Source organism: Cebidichthys violaceus, unplaced genomic scaffold, assembly GCF_023349555.1.
Source record: "Cebidichthys violaceus isolate CVI_PGR_0920_01 unplaced genomic scaffold, fCebVio1.0.p SCAF_8, whole genome shotgun sequence".
Lineage (NCBI taxonomy): Eukaryota > Metazoa > Chordata > Actinopteri > Perciformes > Stichaeidae > Cebidichthys > Cebidichthys violaceus.
Genome location: NW_027176964.1, coordinates 1,196,394 through 1,223,526, shown reverse-complemented (window position 1 = coordinate 1,223,526; position 27,133 = coordinate 1,196,394). Strand labels below are relative to the sequence as shown.

The 27,133-nt window shown below is 46.9% G+C and overlaps 1 protein-coding gene across 1 annotated transcript in view; it reads left to right on the top strand.

Annotated features, from left to right (window-relative positions):
* chd7 (chromodomain helicase DNA binding protein 7) overlaps positions 1-27,133 on the top strand; it is a 69,892-nt gene that overhangs the window by 16,343 nt on the left and 26,416 nt on the right. The window contains exons 2-11 of the mRNA XM_068701599.1: positions 474-2,057; positions 2,872-3,191; positions 9,171-9,652; positions 20,143-20,287; positions 20,963-21,091; positions 22,692-22,757; positions 24,270-24,325; positions 24,726-24,840; positions 25,251-25,334; positions 25,572-25,709. Of these exons, the coding sequence (XP_068557700.1) occupies positions 581-2,057; positions 2,872-3,191; positions 9,171-9,652; positions 20,143-20,287; positions 20,963-21,091; positions 22,692-22,757; positions 24,270-24,325; positions 24,726-24,840; positions 25,251-25,334; positions 25,572-25,709 (3,012 nt within the window). The 5' untranslated portion in view covers positions 474-580. The remainder of the gene's footprint in view (positions 1-473; positions 2,058-2,871; positions 3,192-9,170; positions 9,653-20,142; positions 20,288-20,962; positions 21,092-22,691; positions 22,758-24,269; positions 24,326-24,725; positions 24,841-25,250; positions 25,335-25,571; positions 25,710-27,133) is intronic.

Genomic DNA, 27,133 nt, shown 5'->3' with positions numbered 1-27,133 from the left:
CAAACATAGTGTGCTATGGCTACATAGTTATCCATATATGGCAATAACGATAAGCTACCAGTTAGTCACGTCTAACAAACAGGGTTGATATTTAACAATTGCCTTGTTAGCTGCTAGCTTAGAGCTAGCTGGCGTGTTGCTAAATGGGCAATGCTGTGCTGCTCACCCAAACTATACTGCAGCCCTTTATTCACACAAGAATGATTCTTCTGTCAAATTAATAGTAAAGACTGCTGGTTTCAAGTCATTTGGTGGCAAACGTTGTGTAATAAATCTGCCTTTGAACGCGTCTGTAACTTTCCGCAAATGTCCAGGTCTGCTCAAACCGTCATCAAGGAGTTTTTAAACTACATTCATCACAGTCCAGCTTTCAGAACAGCACTTCATTCGAAGCGTACAGCAGCCTTTTGGTCCTATTGCACTAATTCCAATTTTTGTCATTCTTTCTCCCCTCCCTCTGTCCGTCTCTCCAGGAACCTTAAATAGGACCATGGAGTAGCAAGCTTCAAATTAGCAGTTAGCTGATTAGCTCCTCACTGCACAACACACCTCCCTCCATCTGCGGGCCCACCACCCAGCCATGGCGGACCCAGGGATGTTGAGCCTATTCGGGGACGATGCAGGGCTGTTCTCAGATGGATTGGATGGTTTAGGGGACTGCTTTCCTCAGCAGCCTGCCTCTGCCCAGTCCAACCCTTTAACCCAGCAGACTAATCCCTCTCTGAACCACGAGCACCAGGGGAACAGGGGCTACCACCAGGGAATGATCCATGGCGCTGGGCCCGGCCCCGGTCAGCCTAAATTGGGGCAAATGTACGACCATGGCCCCTACACAGGCTACGATCAACCTGGTGCCCCCGCAGGACGAATGATAGCCCAGAACGGCCCCAGCCAGGGGCCACCAAACGTGACCACGGCCATGAATGGCATGGCTTCCCTCTACCATAATAACCCAGCTAACGCCAGCAATCCCCACCATGTGTACCCGGGTGATACTGGGGGAGGAGGAGGAGGAGGAGGAGGAGGAGGAGGAGGTGGTGGTGGTGGTGGTGGTGGTGTTTGGGGGCAGCAGCCACCGCAGCAGCAGCAGACCAGATCAGCTTATCAGCAGCCTCCAACACAACCAGGGGCCGGCCCCAACCAGATGGGAGCCTACCAGATGTCTCAAGGCAACTATGGTGGGATGCAAGGCCCGCCTACACCCAATGCAGCTCGCATGAACCAACACTACCCTTCGCAGAGCATGGTACCCCCTCCTGCTCAGGACCCATCTCACTACCTGGGGCACGTTGGAATGGGTGGGGCTCAGATGAGACACCCCCAGCCCCAGTCACAATCCCAGGGATATCCCAACATGGGCCACACACCCCGATACCCACACTCCCCCTCCCGACAGCCTCCACACCCCCACCAGCACCAACAGGGCATGGGAGGGTTTGGGGGTGCCCAGTACCCTGGCTATCAAGCCCAGTATGGAGCCATGGGACCTGGGATGGGCCAGGGTGCCAATGCTAATGTCAATGCTAACACAAGCCAGGCCATGGGACCAGGGCAGCTCGGCCAGAGGTTTAACCAGGGATCAACCCCAGCAGCTGGGCCACAGGGGCAGCGATATCCACCTGGACCACCGCACCAACCCCAGCCCCATCCGACCCATTCTGCCCCGATGCAGCAGGGCCAGCCTATGCACCCCCAACACCCCCAGAGTCTGCCCCCGGCCCAAAACCAGCCCCAATCCCACCTTGCCCCCCCAGCTCAGGGAAATTACCCCTCCCCCTCATCCATGTCCCCAATGCGGGTTTTGGGAACCCCAACACCTCCTCCCCAGCAGGGCAGACCCCCTAGTGCAGGGCTAGCCGGAGCCCCAGAGGTTGCTGGGTACACAGCCCTGCAGTCTCAACCCAATGCCATGGCCCAGAGAACTGCCCAAATCCCTCTGTCTGCCCCCCAACACCAGCAGCCCCTCAACATGCCCCCCAGTGCAGGGCAGATGTATCCTGGCATGGGGCCGCAGCGTGGTCCACAAATGGGGCCAAACAGGCCTCAGCTCCAGCAAGGTAAGCACAGGACAGTTGATGCGGTCCCATGTTGCTTTGTCATTGGTCTCACGTTTGGTGCTTGACTGGCACCCATTCAATCCATTCACTTCCTCTATACACAACTAAAGACGGATGTTAGAGTGACCTCGTCTTCACACGGTTTCTGCCACATGTTCATAGCAGTTGATATACCAATATGCTTTATCTGTCTTGTATCCTCATGAATTACACACATTCCCTAGACACGTCAGTGGTCAGATCACACGGTCAGGTGATGCAGATTCTCTAGGGTTGTTGTAGTGGATCTTCCTCACGGGCAGAGATGGTCCACACTGTAGATGTTGTACTAGCAACCCTCCACAATACATACATACATAGTAGAACTAGGGTGACACCCTTTAGTTACTTCTGCGCGTAAATCCTACACGTAGACGAGGGAATTGTTGAAGTAATTCAGAAACTTGATTTGGCCTGTGAACCTGTAATGTTCCTTTTATTTTACACATAATATGAGCCACTTTACTTATTGACAATTGCGTGAAAGTTAAATTGAGCTTCTATTTTTATTCTTGTTTCTTTTCTGAATTCAATCAGTACAAACTACTTTTGTACTTTGTTTTACTTCTTAACAGAAACTGATTTACTGCAGCCAGCTAGTGTGTTACTTTAATATTCTACAAACGTTTATGATGGTGTTGGTGATTGAAACACCAACAAAGCAAATGGAAGTATTGGCTTCTTTGACGGACAGGAGGTAAAACACATTGTTGTTGACCATGCATCCACACAGTCGGTGCTGATGCCGCGTTCCTCTCCCCGTCTCTACTCCCAGGGCCTCTTGAAGCTCCGGTCAGCCAGGGGGGAGACCAGCGTCTGCTCCAGACCCCGCTGCAGGCCCCCCGGAGCGGGCAGCCCACTCCCATGGGTTTCCAGGGTCCAGCCATCGGTCAGCACGGCATCCCGGCCCCGATCCAGTGCTTGGCACCGCCCGCCCAGAGCGCTCCGACGCAGCACGCACACATGCCTCCCCAGCCGCACCACCTGCAGAGCACGCCCCCTCCCCCCAACCAGGCCTCTCACCCCTGGGCGCCTACCGCCTCCCACCCGCTCTCCTCACCCCCTCACACCCCACAGAAAGTGCCTCACGTACAGGTGAGTCTCCCGTCAATCAAACACTTAGATGTGGTAGCAACACTGTGTGTGTCTGTGAGTGAGTGAGTGTGTGAGTGTATGAGAGAGATCAAGACCGTACATTTGTTTTCATGTGTGGGTGGTTTTCATGTGAGTGTTTATTTTTCATGTGGGTGGGGGAACGTGTGTTTGGAGTGTAAGGGAAGTGTGTGTTGTGTGTGTGTGTGTGTGTGTGTGTGTGTGTGTGTGTGTGTGTGTGTGTGTGTGTGTGTGTGTGTGTGTGTGTGTGTGTGTGTGCATAAATGTGTGCACATGACATTTGAGAACACAGCGGTGCACTGGGCCCTGGTTCAGTGGAGTTGTTTGTGTGTGTGTGTGTGTGTTTTTTGCCTTTTCTGCTGTGGGCCTAGTGTGTGGTTGTGTTTCCGTGTGTGTGTGTGTGGAAATGGATTTTTGCAGCTGTTTGTTTCCTGTGAGCTGCATATCCTGAGATGTGTGCAACACACACACACACACACACACACACACACACACACACACACACACACACACACAGAGGCGCCACCAGCATAATCTCTCCTCCCCCTTGCTCCCATGTCTCCCCTTCTCTATAGAGGAAACCTCCCTTCCTGTCTCTCCCTCCTCCCCGTCTCCTCTCTTTCCTCTGTCTGTCTCACTGTCTCATTGTTTGTCTTACCCATTTCAGGGTTGTCATCTCTAAGTTAATGTTGTGTAGCCGGATGTGCGGAGAGACAGGCTGTTTGTAAAAGAAGGAGACAGTGAGGAGGAAAAAAAAGAAGCTGGTGGGTGATTAAGAGATTGGGGGAGGGGGAAAACATGCTAAGAGGAAAAGAAGTGGGAAAACGAGCAAAGACTCCAGGATCTTTCTCAAGCAGAGGAGATGACGGGGGGGGGGGGGGTTAGCAGTTCTCAATGGCAACCTCCATGTTTGTGTTTTGTGTGACGAGCCACCGTCGCCGCCTGCATCAAGTGCCCTCCAGCGTCCATTAGCTTGTTTTGTTGCTCAAAGCCCTCTTTCTCCGCTGACCCATTCACACACAATAGCGGCCCTGTGCCCCCCCCCCCCAACCCGACTGCACCTCCCAGCCGCGCGTCGCTGCGTTTTGTGGTTGACATTTCAGCCGTCACTCTCAATCTATCCAGCACTCCTGACCTAGATGCCAGGTTGACTGGTGAGCCCGGGCGAGCTGCATGTGCCGACCCGACTCTAGCTGCAGGTCAGGCAGCCCCCGTCATCACACACACACACACACACACACACACACACACACACACACACACACACACACACACACACACACACACACACACACACACACACACACACACACACATCGACAGTGTGGCTTGGGATGGTGTGGTCTGGAATGGGATGGCAAATGTGCCCGGGGAAATAGGATAGCCTTGGTGTGTGTGTGTGTGTGTGTGTGTGTGTGTGTGTGTGTGTGTGTGTGTGTGTGTGTGTGTGTGGGGCACAGGAAGGGAGTTCTCTCTGTGCCACATGATGCACTTGTTAGAAAGAGCCACACACACACCAAGCTGGTCAGTCAGTCATAATGACTGTATGTCTGGTACTCTAAGCTCCATCTGTTCACTAAGCATGGTTATTACACACACACACACGCACACGCGTGCCTTCGTCAGCAGCTCAAGGTCACAGCTCTGGCAGAGTGCTGCGCTGTGACCTTTATTCTACATCTCTCACACACACACACACACACACACACACACACACACACACACACACACTGTGTTGCGTGCAGCACTTTAGTTGACATATAACATGCCTGTCTCGCCCCTCCCCCGCTCTCGGTTGCTGTCAGCGAGCTGCCATACCATCCAGCTCGTCGCGGCTTCGAGGAAACGCTCCTCTGGCGTTTAGTCGACTCTGGTTGTGTGCGAGGATTCCAACAAATGGGAAATGTTGACGGAATGCTCGGTTTCTTTCATACGTTTCACCAGAGATTCATGTTCGTCGTGTGCAGTATTGAGGACATATTAGTAGTCGGCGTACGAGTGCTACTTGTTGGTATACCTCGGTCCATCGTGACAGACGCACAGAACTGTTGAGATGGGCACGTCATCAGACCAGTCAGAACAATCGATACCTAATGGCAAATTAAGTGAAATTCAGCCACGGAGAGCCACAGCAGAGCAGTGTGGCTTCATCTCTTATCCTGAAAGATGACATACTCAATCATCCTTTGAGGGGCCGATAGTAGGAGCACCTCGCCAAGCTACTTCTCTGTAAGCTGATTCATCTTGGTTTTGGTGGTTGAGTGATTTTTATTGGAAATCCACCTCACCATGTTTGAAAAGCTGAGACATGCAGCTGCTGCCGCTGCAGCAGTGTCTGAGCAGAGAGGAGGTGCTTCCTTCCTCTTGTGCTTACTGTGAATGATTCTTTGCCGTTTCATCATTGAGAGATGAAACATCAACTCTTTATACGAGAGATATGTGAGCCATAAAACGTGCATTAGCTATCTGCACAAGCCAGAGTTCACATACTTTAAATTAAGAAATAAATGTATCCTATCAAGTTCACCTTCTCCTGTACTTTATTTGATTGAAGTGGCAAAGTAAAACTTACGATTAAACGTCTAATTATATAAGTACGTGTCCCATAGGTACATGTATAATTATATATAACTATATGGTTAAGATAAGAGAACAGTAGCTAAATAAAAGTGGAGAATTGGATGTATAGTTCCTGGAAACTTGCCTTCAAATCTACGTATTCGATAACATTTTGTATTAATGTTTTAAGTAAAACTGCGGCAACTCTCACCTTTAGCTAATCTGTTCTAATAGAACTATTTAAACTAGTTAAACTTGATTGACAGTGACCATTTGTACCGATTGGTACAAGGAAGTAAGGTGCATCAATCTCTTATGTGTAGCTCAACTGTTTTGAACCTTGGCAGAAAATGTAGTGTGGACCACTTTCAAAATGATTAAAAAAAAGAGGGATTTGTAAAGAAATCTGCTTGAAAGTGGCATTAGTTCAACTTCCATCCACCAATGACTGACCAACGCTGGCGCTCCAATGTTCAGCCAAGCCTCACAAAGAACAGTAGTGAAACAGCAAAATGTAATCTCTGTGCAGGAATGATTTCATGCAGGGGAGGAAGTCCGTCTAACGTTACAAAGCGTTCACTCGCAGCATGACGAGTGTAACTGGCTCGATTGAGAATAATATATATTTTAACTATTTTTTAACCAAGTAAATCAGAAATATCATGGCAGCCAATGCTGCCAATAAAGGTGCTGTCACAATAAGAAATTTCAAATTGTCCCAAAGATATTTTGAGATATTGTCATTTTAACACCATTTTATGCCACTGATATAATGATAATATAACAGCATAATAATGCAAGTACACCAGTTCAAAGAGCTAAATATAATAAGACCACACAACCAAAACAATAAACAAAATGTGCAATGTCTGCGTGATGTGCAAGTCAGGAAAACCCTGCCGGTTGTGAAATTATTTTGTAAATAAACAAGCAATATGGAAGTCGGCAAAAATATTTGAGTTCATGTCCATATACCCTACGACAAGTAGATACATAGAGAATGATCCAGCTCAGGTCCACATATCGTACGATAAGTCAATACAGTAATTAATGTGGTAGGCCTAGTGTTTTTTCATATAGAGGTAGGAGATGGAGTTTGATCCGTATCAGATCATGTTGGTGATGGATTAGATGGATGGATGGATGGATGGATGAGCTGGATAAGGGAAGAAGCTGAACGACGGGGACCGTATTTTCTTTCACTCCATCCTTTGGGAGTCTTAAGTGTTTCTGCCTGGTAGATTTAACCCTTTATCTCACTTCACTTCCAGCTGTCCCGCCTTCCCCACTCCAACCTCCTCCTCTCACAGAGGGGGATGTCGGAGGAGGTCCTCCGACATCCCCCTCTGTGAGAGGAGAGATGAAACTCAACCCTGTTTGTCTCCGAGTCTGTGATATCGGCCTCGAGGCCACTCGTTCATCGAGGTCTTTTATTGGTGATATTGTTACAACCTGTGTTGAAGGTGCATTGTAATGGTGTTTCAGTAGAGCGCAGTGGTTTTTCCATTCCTTGTGGCGAACTGGATTAAAACCAGCAGAACTCGGCACACATCAAGCTGAATTCACCCAGCAGAACACCAAACCTGACGCAGGACTCCAGCGCGTGTGTGTGTGATTGTTTGTGTATATACACTGTGTGTGTCTCCATTGTCATTCGTGTGATTGATTATCTGGGAAGCCTGGCAGGAGGACAGATTTATCTCTTGGCACTGCATCTCCCCCCCCAGATCTCTCGCTCTCTCTCTCTCTCTCTCTCTCTCTCTCCCTTTTCCACCCCCCCTCTATTTGCGTGTCTAAATGTCTCAGTTTACGTGTGTGTCAGCAGGTGTTTGTGTGCAGAGGTGTGTGTGTGACGCGTGACCTTGCAGTAGTTTGGTGTGAAATGTGTGTGTGTGTGTGTGTGTGTGTGTGTGTGTGTGTGTGTGTGTGTGTGTGTGTGTGTGTGTGTGTGTGTGTGTGTGTGTGTGTGTATACATTAGCATTCTCCTGATGGAAGTGGACTTTCAGTGATGGCACCCCAACTCTTTCCTCCTCCACGTGAACACAACCGAGGTGTGTGTGTGTGTGTGTGTGTGTGTTTGTACACAGAGGGGAGCTGCTGCCGTGGCATTTCGCTATAAACTTGCTGATGCTCTCTCACACACACACACACACACACACACACACACACACACACACACACACACACACACACACACACACACCTCTCTTTGACACACAGCTACACACGCACATGCGCACACTCTCAAAGGCACACTGGTATGACACACACACACTCCCTCGCTGCGCCTTTTTGAAGTATGGAGATAATTTATTCGTGTCATGATGCCTGATTTCCCATCTGCTACTGGGACCCTGAGCAGCTGGAGAGAGCAAGCGAGGGAGGGAGGGAGGGAAGGCTGGAAGAGAGGGTGAGGGAGGAGAGGCAGCTGGAGAGGCTCCCAACAGCTGGTAACCAGTTGCCTGTCACAGGGAGCCTACTTGGGAGGACGGGGAGAGGATTTAGTCTGCAGGAGGAAAACGAGGCGTCAGCCGGTTTGTTTACTAAGGTTAGCCCGCTGGAGGAGGGGGGAGGAGGGGGAGGACGCTGTGGCAACAGGGAGTCGAGGAGAGGGCGGAGGTGGTAGCCATGTGGACGGACGGATGGATGGATCCCCGTCTACCCCCTCTGCTCTGTAGTCGGCCATTACTGACAATCTCAACCCCCGCCCACGCAGAAAGTATAGCCCTCTTGACTTTGACAGGCTGGCACGGCAAAACGATGGAACGGAAGGTTGCAAACGTTCTCAGACTGATCCATATTGAAACCATGTATTGCTTAGTCAATCAACAGTAAGACTTCATTATTGAGTCATGTTTCAAATAAGATTCTCCAATTTCAATACTTGTTGGCTTTCTATGGCAGTGAAGTGAACATCTTTGCACTCGTTCCTGACCGTGTCTAGATAAGAAATAACCGCACGGTTAATTACTAACTGATCCTATAGATGATTTTTTTTTTTTTTTTTTTTTTTTTTTTTTGAACAAATGTAAAATAACTTCTCTACATTGTCAATTAATCAATTGTTTAATGGAGAAAATACCCAAAGATATTCACTTTATAAATCTGTAAGAAGCAGAAAAAGTGTCACATCTGAGAAGCTGGAAGTTGAGTAGTTTTTCTGTCAGGTGATTAATGATTTAGAGAAATATTAGCATATTTTCATGCTTTTTTTGCATCTTGGCCGACACTGACCACGTCTGTACATGCAAAGCCAAGTGACCACTGCTGTTTATTTGTGGGGGAGATGGCTTTAAGTGTCTTATTTGAATGATTTATCACAATATATAAAGTTAATAAGCATAGTTTAAAGTTGTTGAAAAAACTGAAATTAACAGCTGACTTTCTTCTCCACCTCCCAGCATTCCCCTACCGACCCGTCAGGCAACGCCTCAATGATGGTTCCTGACAGGCCGACGGTCGGCGCCGGCGCCCCCGGCCAGCCTATCAGCACAGAGCAGCCCAGCGACCAGGAGACCAAGCCAAAAAAGAAAAGGAAGAAGAAAGCAAAGGTAGCGGCTGGAGAGGAGGAGGAGGGAGGGAAGAAGGCAGCGAGAGAGGGAGCAGCAGCAGCCGGAGGAGAGGAAGACGTGAAGTCTGAATTTCCCGCAACAGGAAGTGATGCGGGTGAACGGGTGACTGGCACAGGAACTGTAGAGGGAAGTTCACCACCGGTGGAGGAGAAGAAGAAGCGGAAAAAGAAACCAAAGGAGAAGGTGGAGGGCAAGGAGCCCAAGACCCCGAAGACGCCCAAAACACCCAAGACCCCCAAAGAGCCCAAAGAGCCCAAGGAGAAGAAAACCAAGAGCTCCACGCCCAAGACCAAGACCCCCAAGAAAACCAGGTAGGAGCAGCTTTCCATTAGTGTGTGTGTGTGTGTGTGTGTGTGTGTGTGTGTGTGTGTGTGTGTGTGTGTGTGTGTGTGTGTGTGTGTGTGTGTGTGTGTGTGTGTGTGTGTGTGTGTCAACGACCAGGCAAGAGGAGTCCACCTTCATCAGCTGGTGTCAACAGAGAGGGTGTAAGGTCCTGAAGATGCAACGTTAACTACTCGGTAGAAGCGTGATGTTTTCCACATGCAGTGATTCAATAGAGAGGCAGCAGCCCAGGTGGTAACTGGTGGATACCAGCAGATGGAAAACAACTGAGGAAATAAAGCCACTATCAATTCAACCGTGTTGCTATGTTCAGAAGAGGTTTTACTAGGGCTGCATGATGTATTGGAAAGAACTGTATATCTTTTTAAAGTTCAATGCATCAATCTGCTGCACCTCAACAGCAAGAAGCTAGCTCTATACCATTCTGTGCTCTTGTGATCAAACTCATGGGTTGTATAGATTTGAACGGTGATGACAGAATCATCGGTTGGTGCGGGGAGCCACGGGCCTCCCCACGGGGAACCGGCGAAGGGTGCCGTAAAGCTCCCAGCCAGAGGCATTACGGGGAGATGCGCTCTGAGAGGCGGCTCCTCCCACACGGGCAGCCGAGGAGGAGACGTGTGTGAATGTATGCGGTTCATTATGAAACGTGGGCGTGTCTACCTAGACCCACACTCACTAGACCCACACTCATGTGGCCAACCAGGGGGAACTGAAGAGGTCACAACCTGAGAGTGTGTGTGTGTGTGTGTGTGTGTGTGTGTGTGTGTGTGTGTGTGTGTGTGTGTGTGTGTGTGTGTGTGTGTGTGTGTGAGAGAGATCACAGGGCTTAGTGAAGCATGGAGCATGCGCCGCTCGACTGACAGATCGGCGGATCAATCACGTTTTCTTCTATAGATGCGGATCAACAGGGTCAGAACTGCTGTCGGTTTTGCAGGTCGAGTGGAAAGTAGTATTATTCACCTTCTTCTTCACTCGTCACTTTGTCGGTCAACCCCGGCAGTGCCACGTTTATTTGAAAGAACAGACTCTATTATGTCATTATGTTTAATAAATCAACTCAGACATGAAATTTGCAGCTTTTTTCCAGAAGGAATTGGCTGCTTTTTCCATTGGGTATCCTAGTAGCAATACAAGACATCTGAAGTTTCTACAGCCATTAAACAAGAGCCCATTTCTTTAAGTGGTGGTCTTATTTAGTTGTATTCCTCCTGTGTGTCCTGTACTACAGTCTTCTATTGGTTTCTGTAGATGTAAATCTTTAAACTCAGGCTCTCAAAGTGTTGATTAAGGCCACGAGATGTGGAAGAAGAGAAGGCTAGTAGGTTGACCTGATGTGGAGATCATCTAGTTAAAAACGTAGTAGTAGTTTTATCAAACAGGAGGAAATGGTGAGTTTGTTGGGGACTATTTTCAGCGGCGGATTAATTCACATTGGGTGCTCAGTGAGTATCATCATTGCCAGCTCCATGTAGTAGTTTTAGCTTACTCTCAGTACCAAAGCATGTAACATCACAAGGAGCGTGATCCGTAGAAGCTTCCCGCTCAGGATATCGATTAGATGATGAACTTGTCTTCTCAGCGTTTGTCCATCGGCTTTGGGTCGCTTGGTTTGCACAGAGCTCTCTGCTCTTATCATTCCCTTCTTACACTCTTCCTCTCCAGCTTTATCACTTCCCCCTTTTTTTTTTGGGACAACACTTGTTATAACACATCTCCTGATGTGAGCGCTCTTTGCTTCATCCCTCTCAATCCGTCAGATGAGAGAGAGCGATGCGGAGTGGCGGAGAGGGTTTGTGTACCAGAGAGTCAGATGTGGTTTCATTGAGGAGGTGGAAACTTGATCGGACTGAGGAATGTGTCAGGCAGCCCCCATCGCTCTCTCCCTCTCTCCCTCTCTCCCTCCAACTGTCCCAGCCTTCAGTCTCCCTACCCTCCCTCCTCCCTTTCCTTTCGGCCTCCTTTTATCCCGAGGAAGAGGGAGGGCCAAAGCAGCAGGCAGGGGTCAGCGCTGGGGGAGGTGTGTGTGTGTGTGTGTGTGTGTGTATGCATGCATCGCCCACTGAAAAACAGTCGGAGGCGGGGAATTGGGGGGGGGGGGGGGGGGCTGGTGTGTGTGTGTGTGTGTGTGTGTGTGTGTGTGTGTGTGTGTGTGTGTGTGTGTGTGTGTGTGAAGCAGAGAGGAGGCAGGCGTTGGGGGAGGGGTCGCTGGTGATCTTTGTGGCAGAAAATGGCGTCTAATGATAATGAAGGCCACGCTGCTGACCACTCTACAGGCACAACTGTGTGTGGGTGTGGGGAGGGGGGGCAGAGGAAATGTGGGGGTGGGCGAGTGCATTCTCAGCCCTGTGTGTGTGTGTGTGTGTGTGTGTGTGTGTGTGTGTGTGTGTGTTGGTAAACTAGCTCTTATCTGTTGTCAGGCTTTTCCTCCATCTTGAGTGGCGGCCCGGAGCTCCCAGGTTAATTTAGCATAATAATGGCTGCCGGCCATTCACTGCTACTCTAAAATGGTGGACCGCTGCAATCACCCAACTATCTTCTCTTGTATTCTCTCGTGCCCCCGCCCCCCCTCCTCCAGTCCCACCTCTTCCTGCTGAAGAGGAGCCTTTCATCTTTTCCCCTCCACCGCCCTCATCCATCACATCTCCATCTTCACTCCTCTTTTCTGTCGCTCTCTCTGGATTAAGCCACGGGTTCAGGGTTGAGGCGTTTGCTGCCCCGCGTTGTCTTTTGCACATTCAATTTCCATAATTTTTTTTAATGAAGTTCAGCGTGGCTCTCGTGGAGTTCAGGATCCTCACTTGGTTCATTCCTCCATAGGAAAGTCATACAGTCTACATGGAGGTGTAGGTTTGTTAGAATACATTTTAAAAATGAACTTTAATAAAACTTGGTGTAAAGTGGATCCTCTTCAAAGGTCTCCAGCACATAAGTGTGTTCCTTTGCATTTTTAGGAGATTTGTGATTTCCACTGGTGGGTGCAGAAAGAAGCCTCCAGTGCTCAAAGATGTCTTCATGTGGCCCATAGCACGCTGCAGAGTGCTGTCTTTCTGCTTTGTGTATTTGCGTCTATGTGTGAACACTACAGAGCAGGCTGAAGCCTTCACTTGTTTAGTGCAACCACTAAGCAGGCTGTTGGGCTGGTAAACATTTGAGCACAGGCTGCTTTCAGGTTTCACTTCCTTTATTTACAAGTTTGTGGCATTGTCATATTAACCAGGCAGAATGAACTTGTTTTTATCTAACGAAATATCCTGCTTGAATCCATTTTTTTTTTTTTAGCCTTTCAGAACTGCTTTCCATGCAGTGAGAAACTGTTCACTCTTCAGAATGCACCTGTGTTAACAGGGCGGTGTAGCAGCAATCTGACAGAAGCATAACTTACATTTTTATCACCACAATAACACAAAATCATATCATTATTGGCTACAAAAATGCATTGAGCATAGAGAAAGCAGGAGAAAGTGAGTGGTTGTGTTCGTTTTGACGCGTTCAAAGGGTTAAAGTATGCTCATAGTCAACAACTACAGTAGATTGTGCAGGACTGGGTGTTAATGAAGAGACGATAAATGAAAACCTTGGATGCATTCAGCACTATTAGCTGTGTGTGTGTGTGTGTGTGTGTGTGTGTGTGTGTGTGTGTGTGTGTGTGTGTGTGTGTGTGTGTGTGTGTGTGTGTGTGTGTGTCATGTGCTTTACTAGTCCAGTCAGCTCACTCCTCTCCTTTGACCTTGCTCTCTCTCTCATCCCTCTGTTCCTTTGCTCTCTCGCTCCCTCTCTGTCTACCTCTCTCAGAGGAAGTACATCTATAAATAACCCAGCTCTCAGCTGCCACACCCTTCCCTCACTGTGTGTGTGTGTGTGTGTGTGCGCGTGCGCGCGCAGGGCTGATTTGTTTGCAGTACACACAAACAAGTCGGACATGCATGCAGGCACCTTGCGTGTCTGCAGACACGTGTGCAAATCCAGCACTTTTAACACGCGTGTGTGTGTGGGAGGTTTTTGTTACCATGGGGCGAGTGTGTGACTCATCATGGCAGCAGGTGTCCCTTACACTCCACCCTTCCCCCCCTTTGTTTTTTATTAATTTGTCTTCCTCTTCTTCTCCTCTCACTCCCTACATCTTACTCTGCTTCCTGTCTTTTCCTTTATCTCACCCCCTCTCCCTGAAAGGAGCATCACAAACTGACACACACACACACACACACACACACACACACACACACACACAGTGCACCACAGCTGGCCGCCATGTGTGAGTGCCAGGCTCTCAGCCCACGAGTATACAGCAGAGTGAATGGGAGGCGGGTAGTACACCTGGACAGGACTAGCCTTATATGGAGACGTAAAGAAGATCCAGTTCTTTTGTCGGACATTCTGAGTTACCAGTCATCAAATAAGAACCTAAATTATTCTTAACTTGCAATAACCAGATTTCTTTTGACCTTTTGATGGCAGTGGATGCAAGTTATGAACGCCACATTCACACGTCACCTCAGCAAAAAGTAATTGTTTTACACATTGAGTTACATCATCTTTCTTTTGTCACGTTTGTGTCCACCTGATCTAAGTCCAATATACACTCTTACAGCTCTGGATTTGGTCTCAGCCAACTCCTGAGGAGAAATGTCCGGTTCTGCTAAAGGCACCCTGATATTCACCAGGTAGTCGCTACCTGCTTAGCACCAAAGGGCACAGAGACGGCATAGGTGTACAGCTTTTAGAGCCTTTTAGCTGAAAACAGCTGCCTTATGTGTTGGGCTCATAATTGTGTTATTGAAATACGGCACCATTGACAAGCCACCCGTATGGAAAACAACCGCCACTACCGCTATGTCACGTTGTGCTGTTTTTCCGACGGCAGCAGTGATGCACATTGTTGGGTTTTTTTCTGGTCGCACTGAGTCAAAAAAAAGTTCTCTGCCCTACTTGTGTGTCCGAAGACGACGCTGTGAGAGTGAACCGAAACAGGAAGGTTACGGTCAACCATGGCCGTGGTCAACTTTAATTCATGTTAATTGATGTTTCAATAGATTATAAAAAAGCCCGCTTTAACCCCTCTGCAGTATAGATTGCTGCAGGAATAAGTCCTAAATCCTAGAAACGAATCAGTGTTTTTGCACTTCTGGTTCCCTTGTCTGGAAGTCGATGTTCTTTATTTGTTAGTTTCCTGAAATATGAGTCTGTGGTTTAGCTTAAGAGATTCAAACATTTAGTTTTACAGCATAAAATAAGTCAGTAAATGCTTTTATTTCTTTAAAAAAGGCAGTTGCTCAGAAAGGGGGTGACCGTGAGTCAGTGGTAGAGCAGTGTCGTCCTTCAATTAGAGGATCGGTGGTTCGATCCCCGGCTCCGCTGGTCCATGTGTCCTTGAGCAAGACACTTAACCCGCAGGCTGTTCCTGTATGCCCATCAGTGTATGAATGGGTGAATGATGACATGTAGTGTTAAAGCGCTTTGAGTGGTCTAAGACTAGAGAAGAGATAAAGTACAGTCCAAAAAACATCGAGACAACAAAACGCCATCACTTTTACTCTCACTCATTCGATGTGGTGCAGTTGGTTTGTAGCTTAAAGTTATCTTTTAACTTCTTCAAAAATCATATAAGTGGTGTACATTTGTGAAGATTATCTTGCTGAACAAAACGTGTATGTTTCATAAATGTTTGTTTGCCACAGAGCTTATGTTTCTGCAGTAATCCAAAATGAAATGGATAAATCCCACTGGCTTTTTGACGTGGGAACCAGTGTGATGCTAACTTCCTGTTGGCTACACATATGTCTCAATCCAGCCCTGCATCCTTCAGAGGACCCGGCCTTCGCGGTCCACGTCGGCCGCGTCCTTTGAGGACCGCGAATGCTGGACCGAACGGTCTCTGAAATGAGACGGTCAGATCTACAGAGGACTTCCTGTTTGTGTCACCAGTTGATTAAAATCCTTGAATCTGGTTCAACTAAAGGCAGCAGCAAACAGAAAAGTCTTCAGTCTGGATTTAAAGGAGCTGAGGGTCTCAGCAGACCTGCAGCTTTCTGGGACTTTGTTCCAGATGTGTGGAGCAGAAGAACTGAACGCTGCTTCTCCATGTTTAGTTCTGACTCTGGGAACAGAAAGTAGACCGGTCCCAGACCACCTAAGGGGTCGGGATGGTTCATAGGGTAGCAACGGATCAGAGATGTATTTTAGCCCTAAAGCATTCAGTGCTTTATAAACCAACAGCAGCATTTTAAAGTCAAGTCTTAGTTGGACAGGAAGCCAGTGCAAAGACCTCAGAACTGGAGTGATGTGATCCACTTTCTTGGCCTTAGTGAGGACTCGAGCTGCAGCGTTCTGAATCAGCTGCAGCTTTCTGGTTGACTTTCTACAGAGACCTGTGAACACACCGTTACAGTAGTCCAGTCTACTGAGGATAAATGCATGGAGAAGGTTTTACAAATCCTGTTGAGACACAAGTCCTCTAATCCTTGATATGTTCTTCAGGCTGGTTTTGTGATTGTCTTGATATGGCTGTTCAGGTTGAGGTCTGAATCCATAACTACACCTAGATTTCTGGCTTGGTTTGTGGTTTTTAACGTCAGTGATTGAAGCTGAGCGCTGACTTGCTGTAAAGGTTTTAGTTTAATCTTTTTAATTATATTCAATAATTCATTCATAGTTTTTTCATGTTTTTCTAAATTAATAATCAGTTAATAATTCAGTTATTATGTTAAATAACTCATTTTCAATCAGTTATAGTTCTTGTAATTAAAACAATGTATTTATTTTATATTTTTTATATAAGTTACCCCCCCCCCTCCTCCTGCAGTCACAATTTTCTCCAAAATTGTCCAAATCACATTGACAAAATTCTGAAGTTAAACAGTTATCAATAATGTTCACACAAGTATGCAAACCTAGAAGATTGACACATTTTACACAGCAGAATATACACACATTCACATAGAATTCATTTACATGGACGTCTTATTAAAAGATGAAAACTGTCATCTCTGTGACAGCAACATTAACAAATCAGAAGTGTGTTCTCTCTACTGGTTGTCTCATTAGTAAAGGCTTTGTACAGGATGAGAGCTAATTTAAATGTAACCTTAAGTACAAGATGGTCAAATGGAGATATTATAAATGGACTAATGTCTGAGGCTACAGCCACACTAATACCTTTTAAAACAAAAGCTCCGGCGTAGTGTGGACATAAGTGTTTTTAGATAGAAACGGAGTGGTGTGGACGTGGCCTTAATTCCAAGCTACGGTTGCTGAATGTTTGTCCATCGCTCTCCCCCCTCAGCTCCTGAAGAGTTAGTTTTATTTCACGCCACAAAACAGAATTAGCAAAATACTCTAGTTCAGTTTCTCCGTGTAGTTAATCTCAACATTTCCGGACTTAAAGTGATATTTCAGGTTCACAACCTGTCTTCCTGAGCTCCTGTTGGTCCGTTTATGGACATAATATGAAGAAGAAATCATCTGTAAAATAGTCACAATCTCAGTAAGATATCAGTCAACCTCTGAGGTCTGAAAGTGAAGTTATTAAAAGGTGCTTTACAAGGCTAGATAACTACGGTCAGATGCAGACAGACGAGCTGCCGGTAACGTTAGTTAGCTTGTCAGTTACTAACATCGCGTAACTTAACCGATCATTTTAACACACGGGATGTTATAAGATCGCTTATTTTGTTTTAACATTAGTATTGGTGACAGTCGAGTGAGTTGAAACCCAATACTTGCATTTAAAAGTGAATGATGCTGCTTCACTCGCCGCCATGTTGACTAAAATAAAATCTTCAGCGGCACGCAATGCATCTTGGGATATGGTGGGCCGCGAAGGATCCATCTGGGACCAGTAGGCTGCATTTGTCGGCTGCAGTTGAAGGAGTCTTCGAAAACATGCAAAATAGAACGACCTAGTCGCAGCCGCTGTGACGCAACCGGTCTACGAATGCAGCTGCTGAATTGAGACACGCCTAATGTCTCCCCTGTCCATCCATACTCTCATATGTTCTTAGCAAAGTTCTGATTTATCTGCTGCTTCTGTCAGAATGACTAGAATAGTGCGTTACCGCTGCACAGACGCGGCGTTACAAAACTGTTTTTGTCGTGAGTCTGCAAACTTGTTTGGAGTTTATCGTGGTACAAGTTGAAGCATTTAGGGACAACTAAGCGGGAAACATAAGGAGAGGAGAGTCGGAGCAGCGCAGGAAGAGGACTGAAGAGATGGACGGAGCAGAGAGAGTTTAGGGAGGTGATGAAGTGATTGAAGAGAGAAGTGAGGCCATGAAGACGCTAGGAGGAAGAGAGGGGAGAAGGCAGCCAAGTGGTGTGTGTGTGTGTGTGTGTGTGTGTGTGTGTGTGTGTGTGTGTGTGTGTGTGTGTGTGTGTGTGTGTGTGTGTGTGTGTGTGTGTGTGTGTGTGTGTGTGTGGCCAGATGGCTCCAGCGTGTGGCGACCAGCCAGAGGAACAGGTGCAGGTCACATGACCAGCCGTTACCAGGGAGATGGTGATTGCTTTTGGCGTGAGGATGAAAGGAGAAGGGCCCCAGGGACAGAGGGGGCGAGAGAGACAGACAGACAGACAGACAGAGAGAGAGAGGGAGGGAAGGAGAGGGAAGGAGGGAGAGAGAGAGAGGTCCAGGCTTACAGTACTGCAAAGGGCAACACTCAAACTACCAAAGACACAGATGTTTGCTTTCTGTACGTTGTCTTTCATAGTGAGTTAGTAGAGGAGGTTAACGTGTCCTTTATGGCATAAATGTATAACTGTATGTTGGTCATTTAAGAAAAGTATGGTCGGGTTGGGATGGCCCGCTCCAGTTCCAGGTTTGCAAAGAAAACACGAGGCTCCAATGCTAACGAATCTCTTACGACACCTAAAGGATAACCTGGGGCTTCCTGTACCTGCAGCTGAGGCTTTGGTACCAGGGTTCTCCACGTTTTCACTGTATTATACTGTCATTTTTATTTGCCGTTTGGAGGCAAGAGAAGTAGCTGGTTGTTGGACAGACAACAATGTGAGAATGTGATAGTTTATTGAATTTCTTTCACTTTTATGTGACCATAAAATACAAAATGATGCGCTAATGGAGAATCCAGCCAAAATGTAGTTCCAGGTTGTCACCCCCAAACCTGTCATTGTGACTACGTGTTATGCTAGCTTTGGTTTAGTTACTGCTGTGGAAAAGTGCGAGACCATAGACTGTATAAAAGAAGTAAACGTAGACACTGTGACGTCACTCGTTGGTTTGTGGACTACGGTTTTGAAGCCTCACGTTTAGCATTTTGGCCGTCAGCCTCTTGTTAGCTGTTGGGCGGGGCCAGGTACCGTTAGCATAGCCAATTCTAAGTTACCGGAAACGCTGGTTGGTAATTCACGTTAACTGTGATAATTGGTGTTGTTAATTTCGGCTTGTGAAAAACAAGCTTAATACAAAATATACTAACCGAAAAAAATGACGCCATGGTAGCAACTTGTCAATCACAAGCACACCCTGCTTTATGGTCTGTTTGACTCTAAATGGACCATAATGTACTAAATGAACATCATGCTGTATTGAAGAAGACTTGAACTAGAGATTGAGACCATAAACTCATGTTTACAATGTTTACTGAGGGAATAAATCAAGAGAGAAGTAGAGTAATTTTCTCATAGACTTCTATACAACCAGAGGAGTCGCCCCCTGGTGGACACTAGAGAGAATGCAGCTTTAACACATGAAGTATCGGCATCTCTTTCGGACCCATTGGTCGCCCCCTGGGCCACATAGGATGGCTAATGGACCTCATCTTCAGATTACAGCTTCAGGCTTAGTTTCCTAAATAGTCACTCAAACCATATATTTGACTTGAAAATACGACTGTATGTTGGTATTAGAACATAAGTATTTTGTAAACTGCCATCACAATATAATGTCTGATAATAGTCGTGGCAGTGGAGAGAGAGAGAGAGAGAGAGAGAGAGAGAGAGAGAGAGAGAGAGAGAGAGAGAGAGAGAGCTCCTCTTGCTCTCCATGCCAGAGATTAGAGGAAGCTTGAGGGCCTTTCAACCCCTCCTCCCCCTCCTCTTTCTGGGGCCTCTCTCTCTCTTCCCTGCCTGTCTTTCTCTCCCTCCCTCCCTGTCTCACTCTCGCTGCACCCCCCCTTCCTCTCTGTGCCTGTATCTCTCCATCTTGCTCCCTCCGCCTCCTCGTGGTCTTTCATCACATTAACCCCCTGTGTGCCAGAGCCTGAGGCACACTAATGATTTCTAAATGGGTAAATCAAACATGGCGACTGCCCTGGGACAGACAGAGGCGCGCACACACACACACACACACACACACACACACACACACACACACATGATTACCTCGTCGTGTGTGAACTGTAAAGGAGGAAACACTTTGACGACTGGTCTTCTGTTTTATTTTACCCACTTGTCTCGTCTTCAGTGAATATAAAGTTGTTTTTTCCTTCTTCCTCTCTTTCAACAGCAGTAAGAAGGTGGAGTCTGAGGGCGGGTCTAGCGCTGCTAAGAAGGATTCCAAGAGGAAGAGAGAGCCGTCAGTCAGCGACGACGTGGAGGTGAAGTCTCCACCCCCCTCGCCTCCTGAGGAGGACGACGATGACGGTGTACAGGTAGGCATCTAAAATGGAAAAAATTGTTTTTCCAGGAAGCCCAGCGAGAACAGCAGAAGGCCACAAAACCTCAGCCTGTAGAGAAAGAAGGCGTCTACTGTTGGTGTTGTAAACCAGCCGTGTTGACAGACCAAGCAGACCAAGTTCACGCCGTGCACTATCGGCAACTTCTCAGCTGTTGCATACATTTATTTATTTTCAGTGCACTATTTGAAACACAATTTGAGATTTGTAGGAACAAAGCAGGACTCCACCGTATCCCTCCTCAAACCCCTCGGATCCATTTTTTATGTGTGAATTTGATTATGTGGGCCATGTAAACAGAGTAGCAGCTGGCTATTAGCGCCCCTCATCCAGATATGAACCTCAGCTGCAGCCTGCTCACACATCCTTGTTATTTGGCAACGTTTTGATACAAACATGGATCTAAACAGAATAATGACAATGAAGTGTGTTTCCTGTGGTCTCGTGTCTCCAGCTCTGCTCTAGTGTCACACAGTATGCACTCTGATGTGTTTAGTGTCTTTTACTCTTCTTTCTCTGCTTCACGACCAGTGGACATTTTGAATGAACCAAGTGAAAGGGGGGGATTGGTAACGAGTCATCCAGCTGCTGCTGGAATTTCTGCAAAGGGTGACAAATTTCCATTCGATGTCCTCTCCCTCTGTCCAACAGAAGCGTCGCTCCAGCCGCCAGGTGAAGAGGAAGAGGTACACGGAGGACCTGGAGTTCAGGATCTCGGAGGAGGATGACAGCGGAGACGACTCGCCGGCACCCAAGTCCCCATCGTCGTCTCAGCAACAGGTACAGCTGCAAGACTCGAGGGCTGGATCTGCTACGGTCCGTCACACCGCTATTTAAAGAGTGTATGGCCAGCGTCTGACATAAAGTAATCCCACAGTCTTACACAGGAAGACACTACACATTTCAAACCATCAGATTTCCCCCCTCATACCAAGTAGGGCTGGGCGGTATAGACCAAAAATGTATATCACGGTATTTTGTAAGATTATACCGCATTAACTAATTAACGCCGGAAATGATTTTATCGAGCGTTTAATTATTAAGCGGACATTTTTAACATGCCAACCGGCCGGCAGCGAGTGGTGAACAGCTGTTTGTGTGGCGTGTCTTCTGTCTCTTCCTGCTTCCTTCACCTACATTCTCCTGGGTCCTAAGTCCCTCCAAGTACAGCTTCTCATCACCCTCTATGTACCAACGTCCATTTATAACAAATACCACACATATTACACTCTAATCAGCGTTGCATATGTGTCTGACCAAAATAGCCCAAAAAGCAAAAAACAATTTTTAAAACCAAAACACGTCCAAACAGCAGACACAGCTCCTCTCTTGGGCACAGACTCTATTGGTGCATCTCCGGTCTCTCTTTGTTCCTCCTGCATCGCTCTTTTCTGTTCTTTAATGTAACGTTAATTTAGTGAAAGGAGCCTCTCCCAGCTGTTAGCAGACTGTTGTGCTAACGGCTAGCTACCGAGCTGTACCCAGCATGCTGTTTGGCGGTGAAATTTTATAAATGTACAATTATTAGTGTTACAAATTGCTTGTGTCACAAACTGTTGTGTGCCGTGGTGTTGCCCTGTTAAAGAGCATTAGTTGTGGGTTATTAATTATTGTGTTATAAAGTTATAACCATAACTTAGGGGTCCCTCTCACTACATAAGTAGCTTCAACCGTAGCCCTCATCGCGGCGAACAATATATTTTGCTTCCTGTTGAAGAGTGACAGCGGTTGTTTCGGCTATACCGGTATGACGGTATATGAAAAATCCATATCATACGGGAAATTAAAACCGGTATACCGCCCCGCCCTAATACCAAGGTATCAGTGACTAAACATTCACGGGTTACATTAGGACATCGGTGGAAATAATGTGCAACTGAATGAATAGTTTCCTGTCTGGCACCTTCTTCCAGCTAGAGTAAATAATACCGAAATATGTTTGTAGCACCAATTATCAAAAATGGCCAAGTATGGAAAGCTGGTCTACTTAATCCTTGGTCTGTCCCTGATCTTGTTAGTATTTTATTGAGGCAAAGCTCTTATACGGCTGCTTGTGTTTAGACCAAGTGGAACGTTTGTTTCCTTTGATTCATAAAGAAAATCTTTATAAGTAAGGTACTGAAAGAAAAGTACCGTTTGCTATCGGCACTGAAATTCAGGTGTTTAATCTTCAAATGATAGCTTTGCCCACTGACACTCAATACTCGCTGACAATGCAAACTATTCTTTAATTAGGAAGTATAGCGTCTTGTGACGCCGTCGCCTTTCCATCTAGTTTGACCAGGAGAAGCGGCGAGCGTCAGTCGCTTTAAGCGTTGTAACGGCAGCGTGTGCTTGGAGGGATCCTGGGTCCAACACTTTTCTTTCTGTGCGTTTGCAGGACTTTGCCGAGGCCGAGGGGCCCGTCGTGGAGAAGATCATGGGCAAACGCATCACCAAGAAACAGGTGAGATGATGCACCACACAACAGACATGGACACACGGGCCGAGTCACGGTTTACGTCATCTGATTAGCCGCTCCACAGCTGGCCTGAGCAGATTACACACACACACACACACACACACACACACACACACACACACACAGCTCAGACAGCGTGTATTCACTCGGTAAGCAGAGACGTGAGCTCTCATGTGTCATTGTATGTGTGTGTGCGCTTGGAGCTGTGTGTGTGTGTGTGTGTCTGTCTGTCTCTACCCGGCTTTGTTTTAGGTGGCTCGTCTAAAGAAAGCTCATCCCTGAGCCAACACACGCACGCACATCTAGTCACCAGCCAACTTTTCTTTGCTAGCCAGCTGCCAATGGGTTACCCCCCCACCTACACACACACACACACACACACACACACACACACACACACACACAGCTCCATTCAGAGTTGACCTCGGGCTTGGCACACAGCCAAAACCACAATGCTAGCTACGCCAGACGCCAAGCTAGCGTTTCCTCAGGCTGTGTGTGTGATTGATGATTCATGGCATTACAGTAGTAGTAGCATGGCAGAGGGTGTGTGTGTGTGTGTGTGTGTGTGTGTGTGTGTGGTGTGTGTGGTGTGTGTGGTGTGTGTGTGTGTGTGTGTGTGTGTGTGTGTGTGTGTGTGTGTGTGTGTGTGTGTGTGTGTGTGTGACAATAGTAATGGTGAATGGAAGTGGACGGCTGCGCTTGAAAGAGCTACTGTTTTGGTATTTCCCTTTCTCACACACACGTGTGTGTGTGTGTGTGTGTGTGTGTGTGTGTGTGTGTGTGTGTGTGTGTGTGTGTGTGTGTGTGTGTGTGTGTGTGTGTGTGTGTGTGTGTGTAACCCTTTTTTATCACCGTTCTGATATTTGTGTTTTCTGCCACATATTTTTCTCTAGATTGGAAGTAGAATCCGTTGGCATATTTAAAATGTTCCATCTACTTCGCTGAAAGCTTTATTTATATCTGGCCTTTTTGTTTTATCCCAAAAAGCAAAATGAATGAAACAATATTGTGTGTGTGTGTGTGTACACCGCTTTTTTGCCGCTTGACTCAAAAGGAATACTCCCACAGTTCTGATTTCCCATGACTAATCCAGTAGTTATCTACCGTCCAGACAGATATACTAATATAGTTACACTTCTGACAATATTGGTCCTCACAGTCCGGGGGATTCACCTCGCTGTGAGAGGGTCCATTCTTCACTTGGCCTCTTAGTTTAGCTCTAAAGTGCACCAGATTGATTCATTTCCCTTTGAAATGTAGCTACATACAGACTGTATTTATTCCTGTCGAGATATATCAATCACTGTCTCGCAGTGACAAACATGTCACACATCTATAGCGTGCAGCCCCAATGTCGGTGTGAAAACAGTGTTTCAGGCTCCTTCTGTGCCACTTAACCACATGTTGTATAACAATGACGCATCACTTCTGCTCCTTCACCGCACAGTTACTATATTTGCTCATTATTAACCTTTTTTTCTTTTTTCTTTCCAGCTGGAGTCGGGGGAGGAAGCGGAGGTAGAGGAGTTCTACGTCAAGTTCAAGGGCTTGTGAGTAACAAGCTGTTTTTTTTCTCTCTCCCTGTCAACCTCTTTTGTCTTTTACACCAGGGATCCTCTTTTTTTTTTTTCTTCAACACACACACTCTTCAGGGTGTCCAAAGTGTAGAAGCTGAGTATATTCAGCATGAGAGCCTTCTTCACTCTAGCATCGATAACGGTGATAGTAGGTTGTTTTTCCTCCATCTTTTGTCATTTATTCAGCCGGCCCACATTTAATTTGTGTCCACTCACACTAATCACATTTCCATTTGGACTGCAAAACAAAAAGCAAATGAGAGTGAAGCTGCATGCACAAATCTGACCATACAGTATGTAACCAACACAAGGTTACTATTCTCTGGCTTTGATCGGAGTGAAACGAGCCCCTGGCTGTGTCTTTGTGTCTCAGTTCATACCTCCACTGTCGCTGGGCAGACCTGGAGGAGCTCGAGAAGGACAAGAGAATACACCAAAAGGTCAAGAGGTTCCGGGCCAAGCAGCAACTCAACAGCTTCATCACGGAGGTAAGACCTACGCTCTTCACTACAACCCATGAGCAACGGGTCAGAAAACTCAAAAGACCAGCTCAAAAGAAGAAAGGGATTGATTATTGATTCACTGGACAGAACATGAACGCATGAATGCAACCTCCGTACGTTAGCGGTGCTGCTAACATGAACTAGCTCTCGGCACAGATTTGTTGTTAACATTATAGAGCCAATAGAAGGCATTAACGCTGATCTGCTGATCGCATATTTTTACTGAATCAGCAGGGAACTTTTGGTGATTTAAATCCACATAGTTCAACAGCTTTTCAATAGGGAAAAAAACTGCTCTTTGTGAAATCACACCCGAAAACCTGCTCTAAGTCTAAAAACCATCTCCCTGCTTCTGACAGTAAACCTCCACTCTGTCCCCCCCCCCTCCCCCGCAGATGGACGACGAGCCTTTTAACCCCGACTACGTGGAGGTGGACCGCGTCCTGGACATTTCAGAGAGCCCAGATGAAAACGGAGAGGTGCTTTGATCTCTCTCTGTCATCTTTCATTGGGTTTGAGCCTCTCCCTCCCCGCACGCACACACACTCACCAAACCTCCCTCCTGTGTTTCTCTCTCTGTGTGTGTGTGTGTGTGTGTGTGTGTGTGTGTGTGTGTGTGTGTGTGTGTGTGTGTGTGTGTGTGTGTGTGTGTGTGTGTGTGTGTGTGTGTGTGTGTGTGTGTGTGTGTGTGTGTTTGTGTGTGCGCACGCACGCAGACGGTGACCTTGTATCTGGTGAAATGGTGCAGCCTGCCTTACGAAGACTCCACCTGGGAGCTGAAGGCCGACATTGACCAGTCCAAGATAGAGGAATATGAACGTATCGCAGCACGCACACCCAACACTACGAAAGTGGTAAGTAGCCGTGTGTGTGTGCTCGTTGGGTACTATATGGGTCCCAGCCTCCTCCCAGTAGGCGTGTGTGTGTTTGTGTGTGTTGGCCTGCTGCCTGCTCCTTCCTCCTCCAGATTTACAGCTCCCTTAACTGCTCTCCACAGGGCCACGTTCTTGTGGTCTTACACACTCACTCACACACACACTCACTCATATATACACACACACACACACACACACACTCTCTCTCTCTCTCACTCGCACACACGCCCTGCTCTTGTGGCCAAGCCAAACCACTAACAGTGTGTTTAATGCTGAACAGAAGCAGCTGACTGGCTGTGGTCTTTCCCTCATCACTCCGCTCTCTCTCTGTGTCCATCTATTTAACTGCTGCCTACTGTTTCTCCTTAAAGGGATAGGTCGGATTTTTTTTAAGTTTGAGGAAACAGACAGGAGAACCAGCACAGGAGCAAAGCAATGTACTGCTTAACAAAATCTATATTAGTTTAAGTGTACACCATATTTTCACCACTTTACCTTGCTGTCACACAGCCCTTTGTGACGGGAACATAAGCTGTTATCTATGCTCTTTACAGCCACCAGACTCCTTTGGAAAAAAACAAGTCATTTTACCTCTCGGAACACAGTCGTTGCTGGTCTACCACTGCCTCGATGGGTTAGTTTGTTTGTGTCATTGTGTGACTTTGGTAAATCCAAACTGACTAAACAATCGAGGCAGCGGTAGACCAGCAACTGCTGTGTTCTGCAAAGGTAAAATTACTGTTTTTGTAAATGGAGTCTGGTGACTTTGGTCACTGGTCTTCAGTTCCCTCTCAGAAGGGCTGTCTGACAGCAAGGTAAAGAGGTGAAGATATCCTACATATAGTATCGTACACTTTAACTGTTATTGGTTCTTCCAGGTGTCTAAAATACATCCGCAGCAGTACATTACTTTGCTTCCGTGCTGGTTCTCCTGTCTGTTTCTCCAAACCTCATCTAGTAGAACCGTGTACCCACTTCAAAAGATCCAAACTACCTCTTTAAGGACCATGTTAGAAATGCTCCACAGAGGCAGTAATCTGTGTTTGTATATATTTAGCCACACTAGCAGTGTAGCTCGAGGGATGGCCGGTTGGACATTCATCTTCCCCAGAGGACTAACCCACGGTCAGGTTGATTTTTTTTATGTGGATCAACATGTGGCTTAAAGGGGGTCAGGACTTTGGCTCTCTATTCTGAGCCCTCCTTACCCTGAAAGGACCCTGTTTACTGTGAACAATCTTTTCGAATAAAAAAACTGCTACATGCATCAATCGTCTTTCAGGAATGAAAAGCAGCAAAATCAAAATAGTAGCTGCATCTTATGAACTTATGAATTACTCCACTATGTTACCTCTACATGAGGCAGTGAAACCCTCCGTAAACCCATCTACTGTATTTTAAAG